We start from the raw sequence: 21,324 nt of genomic DNA on the forward strand, positions 1-21,324 counted from the left end.
TCAGTAGAAAGGCCTCTTTAGTGTCCGAAGTTTTCATAACTGTGACCTTAATTGCCTACCGTCTGTAAGTGTCTTAACGACCGTTCCACAGGTGCATGTTCATTAATTGTTAATGGTTTATTGAACAAGCATGGAAAACTGTTTTTAAACCCTTTACAATGAAGATCTGTGAAGTTATTTGGATTTTTACAAATTATCTTTGAAAGACAGGGTCCTGAAAAATGGACGTTTCTTTTTTTGCTGAGTTTATATATATATCTATAGAGGGAGGGAGAGGGGTAGGAGAGAGAGAGAGATCTTTATCTCACTCTCTTTGTGTGGTCAGGAAAGGGTGCTGTCCTATAACTATGCTAACTGTCTTTTTTTTTTACCTTTATTTAACTAGGCGAGTCAGTTAAGAACAAATTCTTATTTTCAATGACGACCTAGGAACAGTGGGTTAACTGCCTGTTCAGGGGCAGAACGACAGATTTGTACCTTGTCAGCTCGGGGATTTGAACTTCCGGTTACTAGCCCAACGCTCTAACCACTAGGCCAGTAGGGTGCTGTCCTATAACTGTGCTAACTCTGTCTCCGGGGCAGGGTGCTGTCCTATAACTGTGCTAACTGTCTCCAGGGCAGGGTGCTGTCCTAAAACTGTGCTAACTCTGTCTGTCCAGGGCAGGGTGCTGTCTGTTCTAACCCTGTCTCTATCTTTACCTGTCTGTCCAGGGCAGGGTGCTGTCCTATGGGATGGATGACGGCCAGCAGGATCAGTACGAGGAGCGTCTGAAGGAGGTCTTTGAGAGTTTCGACGCCAGCGGCGCCGGATCGCTGTGCCCCGAGGAGCTATCTGACCTGTGCCAGGCCCTGCACCTGGAGGATTCCACCCCCACACTGCTCCATGCCCTGCTGCAGAACCAGGACAGACTCACTGGCAGGGTAAGCCCCTACACCTGGGCCTGTTCATTAAGGTTGGAAGAGAGAACGGACTCAAACAGGGAGGGACTACCAGAACTTGTCTAATAAGAAACACCTGTTTAAAAAAAAAAATGTTTTCAATTTGCTACGTTTTGCAATGGTTTTGCAATGGTGTGCACTAATGAATACGACCCTGCTACAACTCAGGATATGGTCAGCTTTAAGTTAGTGTTAATGTTAACTAACGTTAACTAACTGGTGTTGTTAGTTCGCTGGCAGTGTAAACCCCCTCCCCCGGCCACAGCTCAGGATATAGGATATACTCTGTCTTCATCTTTTTGCGTAACGCTGTGGTTGAATGAACCAGGGTTGGAGAGTGAGGTAGTGATAGTGTTTACGGCGTCCAATCAAAAAAATAGTGTTTACGGCGTCCAATCAAAAAATAGTGTTTACGGCGTCCAATCAAAAAATAGTGTTTACGGCGTCCAATCAAAAAATAGTGTTTACGGCGTCCAATCAAAAAATAGTGTTTACGGCGTCCAATCAAAAAATAGTGTTTACGGCGTCCAATCAAAAAATAGTGTTTACGGCGTCCAATCAAAAAATAGTGTTTACGGCGTCCAATCAAAAAATAGTGTTTACGGCGTCCAATCAAAAAATAGTGTTTATGGCGTCCAATCAAAAAATAGTGTTAAATGCGTCCAATCAAAAAATAGTGTTTACGGCGTCCAATCAAAAGCACGCACAACAAAATAATAATCCTCTTTTACGAAAACCAATGGTCCAAACCTCATGTCTTCATCATAATCCGTTCAACAGTTTCTACCCTTGTAGGAAGGGCCAGAAGTAGGGTGACTAAGTCAATGGAGGCCATAGGAAAAAAAGGGGACAAAAAATCAGGAAAATTGCATCAGCGAGGATGGATTCTGTGGGAGAATACAGGCTACCTGACAGGCTCACTCGCCCGTTGAACTACTCCTCTTTCTTCTCAAATTCTCAGGACATAAAACAATGAAGATAGAGGTGAGATGGACATCGATTTTGAGACAGGACATAAACAAAAAAGTTTGGACAAACCTACTCATTTCCTACTCATTTTATAAACTATGTTCTACATTGTAGAATGATAATGAAGACATCAAAACTATGAAATAACACATATATGGAATCATGTAGTAAGCCAAAAAAGTGTTAAACAAATCAAAATATATTTTATATTTTAAATTCTTCAAAGTAGCCACCCTTTGCCTTGATGACAGATTTTGCACACTCTTGGTATTCTCTCAACCAGCTTCATGAGGTAGTCACCTGGAATGCATTTCAATTAACAGGTGAGCCTTCTTAAAAGTTAATTTGTGGAATTTCCTTCTTAATGCATTTGAGCCAATCAGTTGTGTTGTGACACGGTAGGGGTGGTATACAGAAGATAATCCTATTGGGTAAAAGACCAAGTCCATATTATGGCAAGAACAGCTCAAATAAGCAAAGAGAAATGACAGTCCATCATTACTTTAAGACGTGAAGGTCAGTCAATACGAAACATTTCAAGAACTTTGAACATTTCTTCAAGTGCAGTCGCAAAACCACCAAGCACTATGATAAAACTGGCTCTCGTGGCCTTCATGCTGCAAATAAATCACTACTAAAAGACACCAATAAGAAGAAAAGACTTGCTTGGGCCAAGAAACACAAGGAATGACAATAACCCAACACACCTCCAGGCTGTTTAAGGGCTATTTGACCAAGAAGGAAAGTGATCGAGTGCTGCATCAGATGACCTGGCCTCCACAATCACCCGACCTCAACCTAATTGAGATGGTTTGGATGAGTTGGACTGCAGAGTGAAGGAAAAGCAGTCAACAAGTGCTCAGTATATGTGGGAACTCCTTCAAGACTGTTGGAAAAGCATTCCAAGAGTGTGCAAAGTTGTCATCAAGGCGAAGGGTGGATACTTTGAAGAATCTCAAATATAAAATCTATTTTGATTTTTTAACACTTTTTTTGGTTATATGTGTTATATCATAGTGTTGATGACTTCACTATTGTTTCTACAATGTAGAAAATAGTAAAAATAAAGAACAACCCTGGAATGAGTAGGCGTGTCCAAACTTTTGACTGGTACAGTAGTATTTTCTTATTTGTGTATATGCTTTTCATATTCATTTGAGAGTCCTGTTCTTTTTCGAAGATTTCTCACCAACACAACGCAAATCTCTGTGAAATGTCAACGGAGCACTGAGCTTGGTCATTTCAAAGGCATTTTACATTTAATTCAGCTTGTGTCATGCAAATTTATCCTTTTTGCTAATAAATGTTGGGTGAGAAAAGCATCAGTAGAAACCCATTTAACTTGTATTTTCTATTTGGTAAATGGTCATTTAACCGCAAAAAAAGGTATGTTTATGGGCACTACGTCATCACACACAGCCTTTAATCGGTAACAAGGCAATTGGATAGAAACAACATCTCTGATGGGGAAATGGGCACATTATTTTTATGCAAATATTTTGAATATTTGCATTTAAATATGTTGCCAATTGGATGGAAACCGAGCGGATGTTCATGATAGGTTAAAGAATGACCCCGCTGAACGATTCAGAACATGAATAATCATATTTATTTTCATTAGAATCTGTAGAATCACAAGCCTACTGTACAGCAGACTACCATATGAGGTGAAGTTGTTCAGTGTAGCTCTTGTCTATGTTTTTGTAATGGGATACAGGCTCTGTGTTTAGTTGGATACAGACTGTGTGTTTAATGGGATACAGGCTCTGTGTTTAGTGGGTACAGGCTGTGTGTTTAGTTGGATACAGGTTCTGTGTTTAGTGAGATACAGGCTGTGTGTTTAATGGGATACAGGCTGTGTGTTTAGTGAGATACAGACTGTGTGTTTAATGGGATACAGACTGTGTGTTTAGTGGGATACAGGCTGTGTGTTTAGTGAGATACAGACTGTGTGTTTAATGGGATACAGGCTGTGTGTTTAGTTGGATACAGACTGTGTGTTTAATGGGATACAGGCTGTGTGTTTAGTGAGATACAGGCTGTGTGTTTAGTGAGATACAGGCTGTGTGTTTAATGGGATACAGGCTGTGTGTTTAGTGGGATACAGGCTGTGTGTTTGATGGGATACAGGCTGTGTGTTTAGTGGGATATAGACTGTGTGTTTAGTGGGATACAGGCTGTGTGTTTAATGGGATACAGGCTGTGTGTTTAGTGAGATACAGGCTGTGTGTTTAGTGGGATACAGGCTGTGTGTTTAGTGGGATACAGGCTGTGTGTTTAGTGGGATACAGGCTGTGTGTTTAATGGGATACAGACTGTGTGTTTAGTGGGTTACAGGCTGTGTGTTTAGTGTGATACAGGCTGTGTGTTTAATGGGTTACAGGCTGTGTGTTTAGTGGGATACAGGCTGTGTGTTTAGTGGGATACAGACTGTGTGTTTAATGGGATACAGGCTGTGTGTTTAGTTGGATACAGACTGTGTGTTTAATGGGATACAGGCTGTGTGTTTAGTGAGATACAGACTGTGTGTTTAATGGGATACAGGCTGTGTGTTTAGTGGGATACAGGCTGTGTGTTTAGTGAGATACAGGCTGTGTGTTTAGTGAGATACAGGCTGTGTGTTTAGTGGGATACAGGCTGTGTGTTTAGTGGGATACAGGCTGTGTGTTTAGTGAGATACAGACTGTGTGTTTAATGGGATACAGGCTGTGTGTTTAATGGGTTACAGGCTGTGTGTTTAATGGGATACAGGCTGTGTGTTTAGTGAGATACAGGCTGTGTGTTTAGTGGGATACAGGCTGTGTGTTTAGTGGGATACAGGCTGTGTGTTTAGTGAGATACAGGCTGTGTGTTTAGTGGGATATAGACTGTGTGTTTAGTGGGATACAGGCTGTGTGTTTAGTGAGATACAGACTGTGTGTTTAATGGGATACAGGCTGTGTGTTTAATGGGTTACAGGCTGTGTGTTTAATGGGATACAGGCTGTGTGTTTAGTGAGATACAGGCTGTGTGTTTAGTGAGATACAGGCTGTGTGTTTAGTGGGATATAGACTGTGTGTTTAGTGGGATACAGGCTGTGTGTTTAGTGAGATACAGGCTGTGTGTTTAGTGGGATATAGGCTGTGTGTTTAATGGGTTACAGGCTGTGTGTTTAATGGGATACAGGCTGTGTGTTTAGTGAGATACAGGCTGTGTGTTTAGTGGGATATAGACTGTGTGTTTAGTGGGATACAGGCTGTGTGTTTAATGGGTTACAGGCTGTGTGTTTAGTGAGATACAGGCTGTGTGTTTAGTGGGATACAGGCTGTGTGTTTAGTGGGATACAGGCTGTGTGTTTAGTGGGATACAGACTGTGTGTTTAGTGGGATACAGGCTGTGTGTTTAGTGGGATACAGACTGTGTGTTTAGTGGGATACAGACTGTGTGTTTAGTGGGATACAGGTTGTGTGTATAGTGGGATACAGGCTGTGTGTTTAGTGGGATACAGGCTGTGTGTTTAGTGGGATACAGACTGTGTGTTTAGTGGGATACAGGCCGTGTGTTTAGTGGGATACAGGCTGTGTGTATAGTGGGATACAGGCTGTGTGTTTAGTGGGATACAGGCTCTGTGTTTAGTGGGATACAGGTTTACCTTTCTGGGCTCTACTCCTATCCTCAGAGAGCAGCTCTGGTCTGACTCTATAGGGTGGGTGTCCCAGAAGCCAGTCAGCCAGGGAGCCAGTCAACCAGGGAGCCAGTCAACCAGGGAGCCAGTCAGCCAATCAACCAGGGTGCCGGTCAACCAGGAAGCCAGTCAACCAGGGAGCCAGTCAGCCAATCAACCAGGGAGCCGGTCAACCAGGGAGCCAGTCAGCCAGGGAGCCAGTCAGCCAGGGTGCCAGTCAGCCAGGGTGCCAGTCAGCCAGGGTGCCAGTCAACCAGGGAGCCCGTCAACCAGGGAGCCAGTCAGCCAGGGTGCCAGTCAGCCAGGGTGCCAGTCAGCCAGGGAGCCAGTCAGCCAGGGAACCAGTCAGCCAGGGAACCAGTCAGCCAGGGAGCCAGTCAGCCAGGGAACCAGTCAGCCAGGGAACCAGTCAGCCAGGGAACCAGGGCCAGTCTCCTGGTGCTTTGTTAGCCGTCTTGTTTTTGAGAGAAATTAGATCCTTTCATTGGCCTTCTCATCCCGGTGTCTGTTGTCATAACAACCAGGCTAATCAACATTCACAAGTGAAGTGTGTCTGTTTGAGAGGGTGCTTGATGAGGAAAATTCCCCCCTTGCTTTGTTCGGCCTGAAATAGGAATGACATTGGTTAAATATTTTGTTATCGTGTATCCTCCATGTCTGGTCAAAAATAAAATATCGCTTCAATTTTATTAATGGTAAAATTTACTCATTCACGCTGCCCTCCACCAAAATTTGTCAGGTAGCCTCTGGGTTGCTTTGTATGGTTGGGTGGATGGATTCCCCCAAAATAAGCCCACATTTCTCATAACTAGAGGTGTGACAGTTCACCAAACCCAGGTACGTATTGCGGTTTTGAGGTCACGGTTTGGTTACGGTACAGCGGGGAAATGAAATGCCAACCGTTACTGGAGTTAATTTTAGATTTATTTGGTAAAAGACGCAAACTAAAAAGCACCCTATTTGTGTCCCAAGTTCAGCTTCTGTGACAGCATTCACAGTGTTCCCATTGTCTGTTGTGACAGCATTCACAGTGTTCCTGGCATTGTCTGTTGTGACAGCATTCACAGTGTTCCCATTGTCTGTTGTGACAGCATTCACAGTGTTCCCATTGTCTGTTGTGACAGCATTCACAGTGTTCCCATTGTCTGTTGTGACAGCATTCACAGTGTTCCTGGCATTGTCTGTTGTGACAGCATTCACAGTGTTCCCATTGTCTGTTGTGACAGCATTCACAGTGTTCCCATTGTCTGTTGTGACAGCATTCACAGTGTTCCTGGCATTGTCTGTTGTGACAGCATTCACTATCAGGGCGCGAGGCTATCAGGGTGCGAGGCAGGCTGTTGCTGAGTGACTGAGTGAGTGATAGAGAGGGGGAGGGTGTGTGTGTGTTGACCTCAGTCATTGGTGTTGAGAGTTGTATCCTGACCTCCACCCCACCCCACCCCACCCCACCCCCCAGTCTTACCAATCATTATTAGAACCAACACAGCAAGGGTGAACAACTGAGAAATAATCGGGACAGTTCTAACAGACTCTGGGATAGTTCTAACAGACTATGGGACAGTTCTAACAGACTATGGGACAGTTCTAACAGACTATGGGACAGTTCTAACAGACTATGGGACAGTTCTAACAGACTATGGGACAGTTCTAACAGACTATGGGACAGTTCTAACTGACTCTGGGACAGTTCTAACAGACTATGGGACAGTTCTAACTGACTCTGGGACAGTTCTAACAGACTATGGGACAGTTCTAACAGACTCTGGGACAGTTCTAACAGACTGGGACAGTTCTAACAGACTCTGGGACAGTTCTAACTGACTCTGGGACAGTTCTAACAGACTGGGACAGTTCTAACAGACTGGGACAGTTCTAACAGACTCTGGGACAGTTCTAACAGACTCTGGGACAGTTCTAACAGACTCTGGGACAGTTCTAACAGACTATGGGACAGTTCTAACAGACTGGGACAGTTCTAACAGACTCTGGGACAGTTCTAACTGACTCTGGGACAGTTCTAACAGACTGGGACAGTTCTAACAGACTGGGACAGTTCTAACAGACTCTGGGACAGTTCTAACAGACTCTGGGACAGTTCTAACAGACTCTGGGACAGTTCTAACAGACTATGGGACAGTTCTAACAGACTGGGACAGTTCTAACAGACTCTGGGACAGTTCTAACAGACTCTGGGACAGTTCTAACTGACTCTGGGACAGTTCTAACAGACTGGGACAGTTCTAACAGACTCTGGGACAGTTCTAACAGACTGGGACAGTTCTAACAGACTCTGGGACAGTTCTAACAGACTCTGGGACAGTTCACCAAACCCAGGTACGTATTGCGGTTTTGAGGTCACGGTTTGGTTACGGTACAGCGGGGAAATGAAATGCCAACCGTTACTGGAGTTAATTTTAGATTTATTTGGTAAAAGACGCAAAACTAAAAAGCACCCTATTTGTGTCCCAAGTTCAGCTTCTGTGACAGCATTCACAGTGTTCCCATTGTCTGTTGTGACAGCATTCACAGTGTTCCCATTGTCTGTTGTGACAGCATTCACAGTGTTCCTGGCATTGTCTGTTGTGACAGCATTCACAGTGTTCCCATTGTCTGTTGTGACAGCATTCACAGTGTTCCCATTGTCTGTTGTGACAGCATTCACAGTGTTCCCATTGTCTGTTGTGACAGCATTCACAGTGTTCCCATTGTCTGTTGTGACAGCATTCACAGTGTTCCTGGCATTGTCTGTTGTGACAGCATTCACAGTGTTCCCATTGTCTGTTGTGACAGCATTCACAGTGTTCCCATTGTCTGTTGTGACAGCATTCACAGTGTTCCCATTGTTTGTCTGTTGTGACAGCATTCACAGTGTTCCCATTGTCTGTTGTGACAGCATTCACAGTGTTCCTGGCATTGTCTGTTGTGACAGCATTCACAGTGTTCCCATTGTCTGTTGTGACAGCATTCACAGTGTTCCCATTGTCTGTTGTGATAGCATTCACAGTGTTCCTGGCATTGTCTGTTGTGACAGCATTCACAGTGTTCCCATTGTCTGTTGTGACAGCATTCACAGTGTTCCCATTGTCTGTTGTGACAGCATTCACAGTGTTCCCATTGTCTGTTGTGACAGCATTCACAGTGTTCCTGGCATTGTCTGTTGTGACAGCATTCACAGTGTTCCTGGCATTGTCTGTTGTGACAGCATTCACAGTGTTCCCATTGTCTGTTGTGACAGCATTCACAGTGTTCCCATTGTCTGTTGTGACAGCATTCACAGTGTTCCCATTGTCTGTTGTGATAGCATTCACAGTGTTCCTGGCATTGTCTGTTGTGACAGCATTCACAGTGTTCCTGGCATTGTCTGTTGTGACAGCATTCACAGTGTTCCTGGCATTGTCTGTTGTGACAGCATTCACAGTGTTCCTGGCATTGTCTGTTGTGACAGCATTCACAGTGTTCCTGGCATTGTCTGTTGTGACAGCATTCACAGTGTTCCCATTGTCTGTTGTGACAGCATTCACAGTGTTCCCATTGTCTGTTGTGACAGCATTCACAGTGTTCCTGGCATTGTCTGTTGTGACAGCATTCACAGTGTTCCCATTGTCTGTTGTGATAGCATTCACAGTGTTCCTGGCATTGTCTGTTGTGACAGCATTCACAGTGTTCCTGGCATTGTCTGTTGTGACAGCATTCACAGTGTTCCTGGCATTGTCTGTTGTGACAGCATTCACAGTGTTCCTGGCATTGTCTGTTGTGACAGCATTCACAGTGTTCCTGGCATTGTCTGTTGTGACAGCATTCACAGTGTTCCCATTGTCTGTTGTGACAGCATTCACAGTGTTCCCATTGTCTGTTGTGACAGCATTCACAGTGTTCCTGGCATTGTCTGTTGTGACAGCATTCACAGTGTTCCTGGCATTGTCTGTTGTGACAGCATTCACAGTGTTCCTGGCATTGTCTGTTGTGACAGCATTCACAGTGTTCCTGGCATTGTCTGTTGTGACAGCATTCACAGTGTTCCTGGCATTGTCTGTTGTGACAGCATTCACTATCAGGGCGCGAGGCTATCAGGGCGCGAGGCAGGCTGTTGCTGAGTGACTGAGTGAGTGATAGAGAGGGGGAGGGTGTGTGTGTGTTGACCACAGTCATTGGTGTTGAGAGTTGTATCCTGACCCCACCACCCCCCCACCCCACCCCCCCAGTCTTACCAATCATTATTAGAACCAACACAGCAAGGGTGAACAACTGAGAAATAATCGGGACAGTTCTAACAGACTCTGGGACAGATCTAACAGACTCTGGGACAGTTCTAACTGACTCTGGGACAGATCTAACAGACTCTGGGACAGTTCTAACTGACTCTGTGACAGTTCTAACAGACTCTGGGACAGTTCTAACAGACTCTGGGACAGTTCTAACTGACTCTGGGACAGTTCTAACAGACTGGGACAGTTCTAACTGACTCTGGGACAGTTCTAACAGACTCTGGGACAGTTCTAACAGACTGGGACAGTTCTAACTGACTCTGGGACAGTTCTAACAGACTCTGGGACAGTTCTAACTGACTATGGGACAGTTCTAACGTACTCTGGGACAGTTCTAACTGACTGGGACAGTTCTAACTGACTGGGACAGTTCTAACAGACTATGGGACAGTTCTAACGTACTCTGGGACAGTTCTAACGTACTCTGGGACAGTTCTAACAGACTCTGGGACAGTTCTAACAGACTGGGACAGTTCTAACAGACTCTGGGACAGTTCTAACAGACTCTGGGACAGTTCTAACAGACTCTGGGACAGTTCTAACAGACTGGGACAGTTCTAACAGACTATGGGACAGTTCTAACGTACTCTGGGACAGTTCTAACGTACTCTGGGACAGTTCTAACAGACTCTGGGACAGTTCTAACAGACTGGGACAGTTCTAACAGACTCTGGGACAGTTCTAACAGACTCTGGGACAGTTCTAACTGACTATGGGACAGTTCTAACGTACTCTGGGACAGTTCTAACTGACTGGGACAGTTCTAACTGACTGGGACAGTTCTAACAGACTCTGGGACAGTTCTAACAGACTGGGACAGTTCTAACAGACTCTGGGACAGTTCTAACAGACTCTGGGACATTTCTAACTGACTGGGACAGTTCTAACTGACTGGGACAGTTCTAACAGACTGGGACAGTTCTAACAGACTCTGGGACAGTTCTAACAGACTCTGGGACAGTTCTAACTGACTGGGACAGTTCTAACTGACTGGGACAGTTCTAACAGACTCTGGGACAGTTCTAACAGACTGGGACAGTTCTAACAGACTCTGGGACAGTTCTAACTGACTCTGTGACAGTTCTAACAGACTCTGGGACAGTTCTAACTGACTCTGTGACAGTTCTAACAGACTCTGGGACAGTTCTAACTGACTCTGGGACAGTTCTAACAGACTCTGGGACAGTTCTAACAGACTCTGGGACAGTTCTAACAGACTCTGGGACAGTTCTAACAGACTCTGGGACAGTTCTAACAGACTGGGACAGTTCTAACAGACTCTGGGACAGTTCTAACAGACTGGGACAGTTCTAACTGACTCTGGGACAGTTCTAACAGACTCTGGGACAGTTCTAACTGACTCTGGGACAGTTCTAACAGACTGGGACAGTTCTAACAGACTCTGGGACAGTTCTAACTGACTGGGACAGTTCTAACAGACTCTGGGACAGTTCTAACTGACTCTGGGACAGTTCTAACAGACTGGGACAGTTCTAACAGACTGGGACAGTTCTAACAGACTCTGGGACAGTTCTAACAGACTGGGACAGTTCTAACTGACTGGGACAGTTCTAACAGACTGGGACAGTTCTAACAGACTCTGGGACAGTTCTAACAGACTCTGGGACAGTTCTAACAGACTCTGGGACAGTTCTAACAGACTGGGACAGTTCTAACAGACTCTGGGACAGTTCTAACAGACTCTGGGACAGTTCTAACAGACTGGGACAGTTCTAACTGACTATGGGACAGTTCTAACTGACTCTGGGACAGTTCTAACTGACTCTGGGACAGTTCTAACTGACTCTGGGACAGTTCTAACTGACTCTGGGACAGTTCTAACTGACTCTGGGACAGTTCTAACTGACTCTGGGACAGTTCTAACTGACTCTGGGACAGTTCTAACAGACTGGGACAGTTCTAACAGACTCTGGGACAGTTCTAACAGACTGGGACAGTTCTAACAGACTCTGGGACAGTTCTAACAGACTCTGGGACAGTTCTAACAGACTCTGGGACAGTTCTAACTGACTCTGTGACAGTTCTAACAGACTCTGGGACAGTTCTAACAGACTGGGACAGTTCTAACAGACTCTGGGACAGTTCTAACAGTCTCTGGGACAGTTCTAACAGACTCTGGGACAGTTCTAACTGACTCTGTGACAGTTCTAACTGACTCTGTGACAGTTCTAACAGACTCTGGGACAGTTCTAACAGACTCTGGGACAGATCTAACAGACTCTGGGACAGTTCTAACAGACTGGGACAGTTCTAACAGACTCTGGGACAGTTCTAACAGACTCTGGGACAGATCTAACAGACTCTGGGACAGTTCTAACAGACTGGGACAGTTCTAACAGACTCTGGGACAGTTCTAACTGACTGGGACAGTTCTAACTGACTCTGGGACAGTTCTAACTGACTGGGACAGTTCTAACAGACTGGGACAGTTCTAACAGACTCTGTGACAGTTCTAACAGACTCTGGGACAGTTCTAACAGACTCTGTGACAGTTCTAACTGACTCTGTGACAGTTCTAACAGACTCTGGGACAGTTCTAACTGACTCTGGGACAGTTCTAACAGACTCTGGGACCGTTCTAACAGACTGGGACAGTTCTAACAGACTCTGGGACAGTTCTAACTGACTGGGACAGTTCTAACAGACTCTGGGACCGTTCTAACAGACTGGGACAGTTCTAACAGACTCTGTGACAGTTCTAACAGACTCTGGGACAGTTCTAACTGACTCTGGGACAGATCTAACAGACTCTGGGACAGTTCTAACAGACTGGGACAGTTCTAACAGACTCTGGGACAGTTCTAACTGACTGGGACAGTTCTAACAGACTCTGGGACCGTTCTAACAGACTGGGACAGTTCTAACAGACTCTGGGACAGTTCTAACAGACTCTGGGACAGTTCTAACAGACTCTGGGACAGTTCTAACAGACTCTGGGACAGTTCTAACATACTGGGACAGTTCTAACAGACTGGGACAGTTCTAACAGACTCTGGGACAGTTCTAACTGACTCTGGGACAGTTCTAACAGACTCTGGGACCGTTCTAACAGACTGGGACAGTTCTAACAGACTGGGACAGTTCTAACAGACTCTGGGACAGTTCTAACAGACTCTGGGACAGTTCTAACAGACTGGGACAGTTCTAACAGACTCTGGGACAGTTCTAACTGACTGGGACAGTTCTAACTGACTCTGGGACAGTTCTAACAGACTCTGGGACAGTTCTAACTGACTGGGACAGTTCTAACTGACTCTGGGACAGTTCTAACAGACTCTGGGACCGTTCTAACATAAGCCTAAGATCACCACGCGCAATGCCGAGCGTCGGCTGGAGTGGTGTAAAGCTCGCCGCCATTGGACTCTGGAGCAGTGGAAACACGTTCTCTGGAGTGATGAATCACACTTCACCATCTGGCAGTCCGATGGACGAATCTGGGTTTGTTTGGTCTGGGGCTGTTTTTCATGGTTCAGGCCTCTTAGTTCCAGTGAAGGGAAATCTTAACACTACAGCATACAATTACATTCTAGATGATTCTGTGCTTCCAACTTTGTGGCAACAGTTTGGGGAAGGCCCTTTCCTGTTTCAGCATGACAATGCCCCCATGCACAAAGTGAGGTCTATACAGAAATGGTTTGTCGAGATCGGTGTGGAAGAACTTGACTGGCCTGCACAGAGCCCTGACCTCAACCCCATCGACCACCTTTGGGATGAATTAGAACGCGGACTGCAAGCCAGGCCTTATCGCCCAACATCAGTACCCAACCTTACTAATGTTCTTGTGGCTGAATGGAAGCAAGTCCCCGCAGCAATGTTCCAACATTTAGTAGAAAGCCTTCCCAGAAGAGTGGAGGCTGTTATAGCAGCAAAGAGGGGACCAATTCCATATTAATGCCCATGATTTTGGATTGAGATGTTCAACGACCTACCCCTCAACAATAAACATGTCATCCAGGGACTCCCACCTCCTCCTCCCTAGATTTGTCATCCAGGGACACCTCCCTCCTCCTCCTCCCTAGACATGTCATCCAGGGACACCCTCCTCCTCCTCCCTAGACATATCGTCCAGGGACACCCCCCTCCTCCTCCTCCTCCCTAGACATGTCATCCAGGGACACCTCCCTCCTCCTCCTCCCTAGACATGTCATCCAGGGACACCTCCCTCCTCCTCCTCCCTAGACATGTCATCCAGGGACACCCTCCTCCTCCTCCCTAGACATATCGTCCAGGGACACCTCCCTCTCCTCCACCTCCCTAGACATATCGCCCAGGGACACCTCCCTCTCCTCCACCTCCCTAGACATATCGTCCAGGGACACCTCCCTCTCCTCCACCTCCCTAGACATGTCATCCAGGGACACCCCCCTCTCCTCCACCTCCCTAGACATATCGTCCAGGGACACCCCCCTCTCCTCCACCTCCCTAGACATATCGTCCAGGGACACCCCTCTCCTCCACCTCCCTAGACATATCGTCCAGGGACACCCCCCTCTCCTCCACCTCCCTAGACATATCGTCCAGGGACACCCCCCTCTCCTCCACCTCCCTAGACATATCGTCCAGGGACACCCCCCTCTCCTCCACCTCCCTAGACATATCGTCCAGGGACACCCCCCTCTCCTCCACCTCCCTAGACATATCGTCCAGGGACACCCCCCTCTCCTCCACCTCCCTAGACATATCGTCCAGGGACACCTCCCGCTCTCCTCCACCTCCCTAGACATATCGTCCAGGGACACCCCCGCTCCTCCACCTCCCTAGACATATCGTCCAGGGACACCCCCTCTCCTCCACCTCCCTAGACATATCGTCCAGGGACACCTCCCTCTCCTCCACCTCCCTAGACATATCGTCCCAGGGACACCTCCCCCTCTCCTCCACCTCCCCTAGACATATCGTCCAGGGACACCTCCCTCTCCTCCACCTCCCTAGACATATCGTCCAGGGACACCTCCCTCTCCTCCACCTCCCTAGACATATCGCCCAGGGACACCTCCCCTCTCCTCCACCTCCCTCCGCCCAGGACACCCCCCCTCCACCTCCCTAGACATATCGTCCAGGGACACCTCCCTCTCCTCCACCTCCCTAGACATATCGTCCAGGGACACCTCCCTCCTCCTCCTCCCTAGACATATCGTCCAGGGACACCTCCCTCTCCTCCACCTCCCTAGACATATCGTCCAGGGACACCTCCCTCTCCTCCACCTCCCTAGACATATCGTCCAGGGACACCTCCCTCTCCTCCACCTCCCTAGACATGTCATCCAGGGACACCTCCCTCCTCCTCCTCCCTAGACATATCGCCCAGGGACACCTCCCTCTCCTCCACCTCCCTAGACATATCGTCCAGGGACACCTCCCTCTCCTCCACCTCCCTAGACATATCGCCCAGGGACACCCCCTCTCCTCCACCTCCCTAGACATATCGTCCAGGGACACCTCCCTCTCCTCCACCTCCCTAGACATATCGTCCAGGGACACCTCCCTCTCCTCCACCTCCCTAGACATATCGTCCAGGGACACCTCCCTCTCCTCCACCTCCCTAGACATATCGTCCAGGGACACCTCCCTCTCCTCCACCTCCCTAGACATATCGTCCAGGGACACCTCCCGTCCTCCATCCTGCATTCACAGGATTCAATGCAATTCAATGTTAGGAATTTCATGACCAATATTTTATCATCTCAGTAATGTTTTGTCTTTCCCTGTTCATGTTATATTGTGGGAAAACAATCAGAAAAACTGTTGTGTCTCATTGCAAAATGTTGTATTTTGCGTTGCAGGTTGGTTTTGAGCAGTTCAAGAATGCCCTGATTCTGGTGTTGTCAACGAGCATAGTAGCAACACCTGCGCCCAGTCAGGAGACAGCGCGTGCTTCTCTATCACCAGGTAAGGACGGAGTGGATTTGTGAAACATGTCACTTTTCAACGGTATAGCTTCCTCGATTCACAAACCCTCATTGGTCCTTGATCTCACGTCCTCTGTCTCCCAAGCATGTGACCTCTCTCTCTCTCTCTCTCACTTGACAACGCCTTAGCTTTTAGGAGAAACCTGCATCACTCTTGTCAACAGACCTCGGTGCTTATTATTGAATGTACAGTGGGAAGAAAATAGTTATGTGAACCCTTTAGAATTACCTGGATTTCTGCATAAACTGGTCATAATATGTTATCTGCTCTTCATCTTGGTCACAACAATAGACAAACACAGTCTGCTTAAACTAATAACACACAAACAATTATAAATGTTCATGTCTTTATTTAACACTCTGTGTAAACATTCACAGTGCAGGGTGGAAAAAGTATGTGAACCCTTGGATTTAATAACTGGTTGACCCTCCTTTGGCAGCAATAACCTCAACCAAACCTTTTCTGTAGTTGCGGATCAGACCTGCACATTTTGGACCATTCCTCTTTACAAAACTGTTTCAGTTCAGCAATATTCTTGGGGTGTCTGGTGTGAACTGCTGTCTTGAGGTCATGCCACAGCATCTCAATCAGGTTGAGGTCAGGACTCTGACTGGGCCACTCTGGAAGGCGTATTTTCTTCTGTTCAAGCCATTTTGTTGTTACATCTGTCTAATGTGTCGTTGTCCTGTTGCATCACCCAACTTCTGTTGAGCTTCAATTGGCGGAAAGATAGCCTTACATTCTCCTGCAAAATGTCTTGATAAACTTTGGAATGCAATTCTCCATCAGTGATAGCAAACTGTCCAGACCCTGAGGCAGCAAAGCAGCCCCAAACCATGATGCTATGGTACAGAACATAGAATATGGTACGGAACATAGAATATGGTACAGAACATAGAATATGGTACAGAACATAGAATATGGTACGGAACATAGAATATGGTACAGAACATGGAATATGGTACAGAACATAGAATATGGTACAGAACATAGAATATGGTATGGAATATGGTACAGAACATAGAATATGGTACAGAACATGGAATATGGTACAGAACATAGAATATGGTACAGAACATAGAATATGGTATGGAATATGGTACAGAACATAGAATATGGTATGGAATATGGTACAGAACATAGAATATGGTATGGAATATGGTACAGAACATGGAATATGGTACAGAACATGGAATATGGTACAGAACATAGAATATGGTATGGAATATGGTACAGAACATAGAATATGGTATGGAATATGGTACAGAACATAGAATATGGTACAGAACATGGAATATGGTACAGAACATAGAATATGGTACAGAACATAGAATATGGTATGGAATATGGTACAGAACATAGAATATGGTATGGAATATGGTACAGAACATAGAATATGGTACAGAACATGGAATATGGTACAGAACATGGAATATGGTACAGAACATAGAATATGGTACAGAACATGGAATATGGTACAGAACATGGAATATGGTACAGAATATAGAATATGGTACAGAACATAGAATATGGTACAGAACATAGAATATGGTACAGAACATAGAATATGGTACAGAACATAGAATATGGTACAGAACATAGAATATGGTATGGAATATGGTACAGAACATAGAATATGGTACAGAACATAGAATATGGTACAGAACATAGAATATGGTACGGAACATGGAATATGGTACGGAACATTGAATCAATGTATTATCTTTGACGTGTATTTAGATTCCTATGACCATACAGTTTGGGCATCTGTTCTCTCTCTTGAATAAGCATGGTATAAAAGGAAGAGTCCTTAAGTGCCCTGTTTGGGTTGTGATGTAACACAAGCTGTAGGCCTGTGTTCAACCGGTGCTGGCTGTTCTGTGTTTACAGTCTGGCTCTCACCGGATCAGATGTATTAAGCCACCTGAGTGGCAGTGAGGACAGAGAAACTCAGCTACAGCCCTGCCAGGCAGTGTGACTACAGCCCTGCCAGGCAGTGAGGACAGAGAAACTCAACTACAGCCCTGCCAGGCAGTGAGGGCAGAGAAACTCAACTACAGCCCTGCCAGGCAGTGTGACAGAGAAACTCAACTACAGCCCTGCCAGGCAGTGTGACAGAGAAACTCAACTACAGCCCTGCCAGGCAGTGTGACAGAGAAACTCAACTACAGCCCTGCCAGGCAGTGTGACAGAGAGGAGGAGGGGGAGGGAGAGACCAGGCAGTGTGACAGAGAAACTCAACTACAGCCCTGCCAGGCAGTGTGACAGAGAAACTCAACTACAGCCCTGCCAGGCAGTGTGACAGAGAGGAGGAGGGGAGGGAGAGACCAGGCAGTGTGACAGAGAAACTCAACTACAGCCCTGCCAGGCAGTGTGACAGAGAGGAGGAGGGGGAGGGAGAGACCAGGCAGTGTGACAGAGAAACTCAACTACAGCCCTGCCAGGCAGTGTGACAGAGAGGAGGACGGGGAGGGAGAGACCAGGCAGTGTGACAGAGAAACTCAACTACAGCCCTGCCAGGCAGTGTGACAGAGAAACTCAACTACAGCCCTGCCAGGCAGTGTGACAGAGAAACTCAACTACAGCCCTGCCAGGCAGTGAGGGCAGAGAAACTCAACTACAGCCCTGCCAGGCAGTGAGGGCAGAGAAACTCAACTACAGCCCTGCCAGGCAGTGTGACAGAGAAACTCAACTACAGCCCTGCCAGGCAGTGTGACAGAGAAACTCAGCTACAGCCCTGCTAGGCAGTGAGGGCAGAGAAACTCAGCTACAGCCCTGCCAGGCAGTGAGGGCAGAGAAACTCAGCTACAGCCCTGCCAGGCAGTGTGACTACAGCCCTGCCAGGCAGTGAGGGCAGAGAAACTCAACTACAGCCCTGCCAGGCAGTGAGGGCAGAGAAACTCAACTACAGCCCTGCCAGGCAGTGACTGCAGAGAAACTCAACTACAGCCCTGCTAGGCAGTGTGACGACAGCCCTGCCAGGCAGTGTGACAGAGAAACTCAACTACAGCCCTGCCAGGCAGTGAGGGCAGAGAAACTCAGCTACAGCCCTGCCAGGCAGTGTGACTACAGCCCTGCCAGGCAGTGAGGGCAGAGAAACTCAGCTACAGCCCTGCCAGGCAGTGAGGGCAGAGAAACTCAGCTACAGCCCTGCCAGGCAGTGTGACTACAGCCCTGCCAGGCAGTGAGGGCAGAGAAACTCAACTACAGCCCTGCCAGGCAGTGAGGGCAGAGAAACTCAACTACAGCCCTGCCAGGCAGTGAGGGCAGAGAAACTCAACTACAGCCCTGCCAGGCAGTGTGACAGAGAAACTCAACTACAGCCCTGCCAGGCAGTGAGGGCAGAGAAACTCAACTACAGCCCTGCCAGGCAGTGTGACAGAGAGGAGGAGGGGAGGGAGAGACCAGGCAGTGTGACAGAGAAACTCAACTACAGCCCTGCCAGGCAGTGTGACAGAGAAACTCAACTACAGCCCTGCCAGGCAGTGTGACAGAGAAACTCAACTACAGCCCTGCCAGGCAGTGTGACAGAGAAACTCAACTACAGCCCTGCCAGGCAGTGTGACAGAGAAACTCAACTACAGCCCTGCCAGGCAGTGTGACAGAGAAACTCAGCTACAGCCCTGCTAGGCAGTGTGACAGAGAGGAGGAGGAGGAGGGAGAGACCAGGCAGCGTGACAGGGAGGGAGGAAGGGGGAGGGAGAGACCAGGCAGCGTGACAGGGAGGGAGGAAGGGGGAGGGAGAGACCAGGCAGCGTGACAGGGAGGAGGAGGGAGAGGGAGGGAGAGACCAGGCAGCGTGACAGGGAGGAGGAGGGGGAGGGAGAGGCCAGGCAGTGTGACAGGGAGGAGGAGGGAGAGGGAGGGAGAGACCAGGCAGTGTGACAGGGAGGAGGGAGGGGGAGGGAGAGGCCAGGCAGTGTGACAGGGAGGAGGAGGGAGAGGGAGAGACCAGGCAGCGTGACAGGGAGGGAGGAAGGGGGAGAGGGAGGGAGAGACCAGGCAGTGTGACAGGGAGGAGGAGGGGGAGGGAGAGGCCAGGCAGTGTGACAGGGAGGAGGAGGGAGAGGGAGAGACCAGGCAGCGTGACAGGGAGGGAGGAAGGGGGAGAGGGAGGGAGAGACCAGGCAGTGTGACAGGGAGGAGGAGGGAGAGGGAGAGACCAGGCAGCGTGACAGGGAGGGAGGAAGGGGGAGAGGGAGGGAGAGACCAGGCAGTGTGACAGGGAGGGAGGAAGGAGGAGGGTGACTCCAGGGGGAGGAGAGGAGAGGAGGGTGACTCCAGGAGGGAGGAGAGGGGAGGAGGAAGACTCCAGGAGGGAGGAGAGGGGAGGAGGGTGACTCCAGGAGGGAGGAGAGGGGAGGAGGGTGACTCCAGGAGGGAGGAGAGGGGAGGAGGGAGACTCCAGGGGGAGGAGAGGAGGGAGACTCCAGGAGGGAGGAGAGGGGGAGGAGGGAGACTCCAGGGGGAGGAGAGGAGGGAGACTCCAGGAGGGAGGAGAGGGGAGGAGGGAGACTCCAGGAGGGAGGAGAGGGGAGGAGGGAGACTCCAGGAGGGAGGAGAGGAGGGAGACTCCAGGAGGGAGGAGAGGGGAGGAGGAAGACTCCAGGGGGGAGGAGAGGGGAGGAGGGAGACTCCAGGGGGAGGAGAGGGGGAGGAGGAAGACTCCAGGGGGAGGAGAGGGGAGGAGGGAGACTCCAGGAGGGAGGAGAGGAGGGAGACTCCAGGAGGGAGGAGAGGGGAGGAGGAAGACTCCAGGGGGAGGAGAGGGGGGAGGGAGACTCCAGGGGGAGGAGAGGGGAGGAGGGTGACTCCAGGAGGGAGGAGAGGGGAGGAGGGAGACTCCAGGAGGAAGGAGAGGGGGAGGAGGGTGACTCCAGGGGGAGGAGAGGGGAGGAGGGTGACTCCAGGAGGGAAGAGAGGAGAGGAGGGTGACTCCAGGGGGAGGAGAGGGGAGGAGGAAGACTCCAGGAGGAGAGGGGAGGAGGAAGACTCCAGGAGGGAAGAGAGGAGAGGAGGGTGACTCCAGGGGGAGGAGAGGGGAGGAGGGAGACTCCAGGAGGGAGGAGAGGAGAGGAGGGTGACTCCAGGAGGGAAGAGAGGGGAGGAGGGAGACTCCAGGGGGAGGAGAGGGGAGGAGGGTGACTCCAGGGGGAGGAGGGTGACTCCAGGGGGAGGAGAGACTGGTGAGGCTGTGATGAACTTGGGCTTTGGAGTGACGTGGCGTTACGTTGTCAGAAGACAGGGTAGAGAGGTGAGAGAGGAGGCAGGTAAGACTTAGTTAAGAAGGATTACTAAATCGGTGCCGTAGACTTAGAGAGCGGTCAATCTGTGTTAACTTTTAGGACCAGGTAATCACTCTACCTTAAACATGACTTCAAATCCCTGTCAGTTGAGCTGATGTGTTCTGAGTCACAGTCTGAATGGCAGGGGGACATTGACAGCCCGGCGTCCGTGAAAAGGTTGTTTTGTTTGTTCCTCCTGACAGAACTAAAATGTAGGTTTTTAAAATGATGAACCTTTGGTAGAAGGTAGTGACAGGTTTAATTACGT

General features: G+C 48.4%; 1 protein-coding gene across 1 annotated transcript in view; it reads left to right on the plus strand.

Moving 5' to 3' along the window:
* Nucleotides 1-716: 716 nt before the first annotated feature.
* LOC135533406 (ninein-like) overlaps nt 717-21,324 on the plus strand; it is a 56,279-nt gene continuing 35,671 nt past the window's right edge. Inside the window, exons 1-2 of the mRNA XM_064960741.1 lie at nt 717-921; nt 15,645-15,750. Coding sequence (XP_064816813.1) covers nt 733-921; nt 15,645-15,750 — 295 coding nt within the window. The 5' untranslated portion in view covers nt 717-732. The remainder of the gene's footprint in view (nt 922-15,644; nt 15,751-21,324) is intronic.

The sequence above is a fragment of the Oncorhynchus masou genome, unplaced genomic scaffold (genome assembly GCF_036934945.1).
Source record: "Oncorhynchus masou masou isolate Uvic2021 unplaced genomic scaffold, UVic_Omas_1.1 unplaced_scaffold_2362, whole genome shotgun sequence".
Lineage (NCBI taxonomy): Eukaryota > Metazoa > Chordata > Actinopteri > Salmoniformes > Salmonidae > Oncorhynchus > Oncorhynchus masou.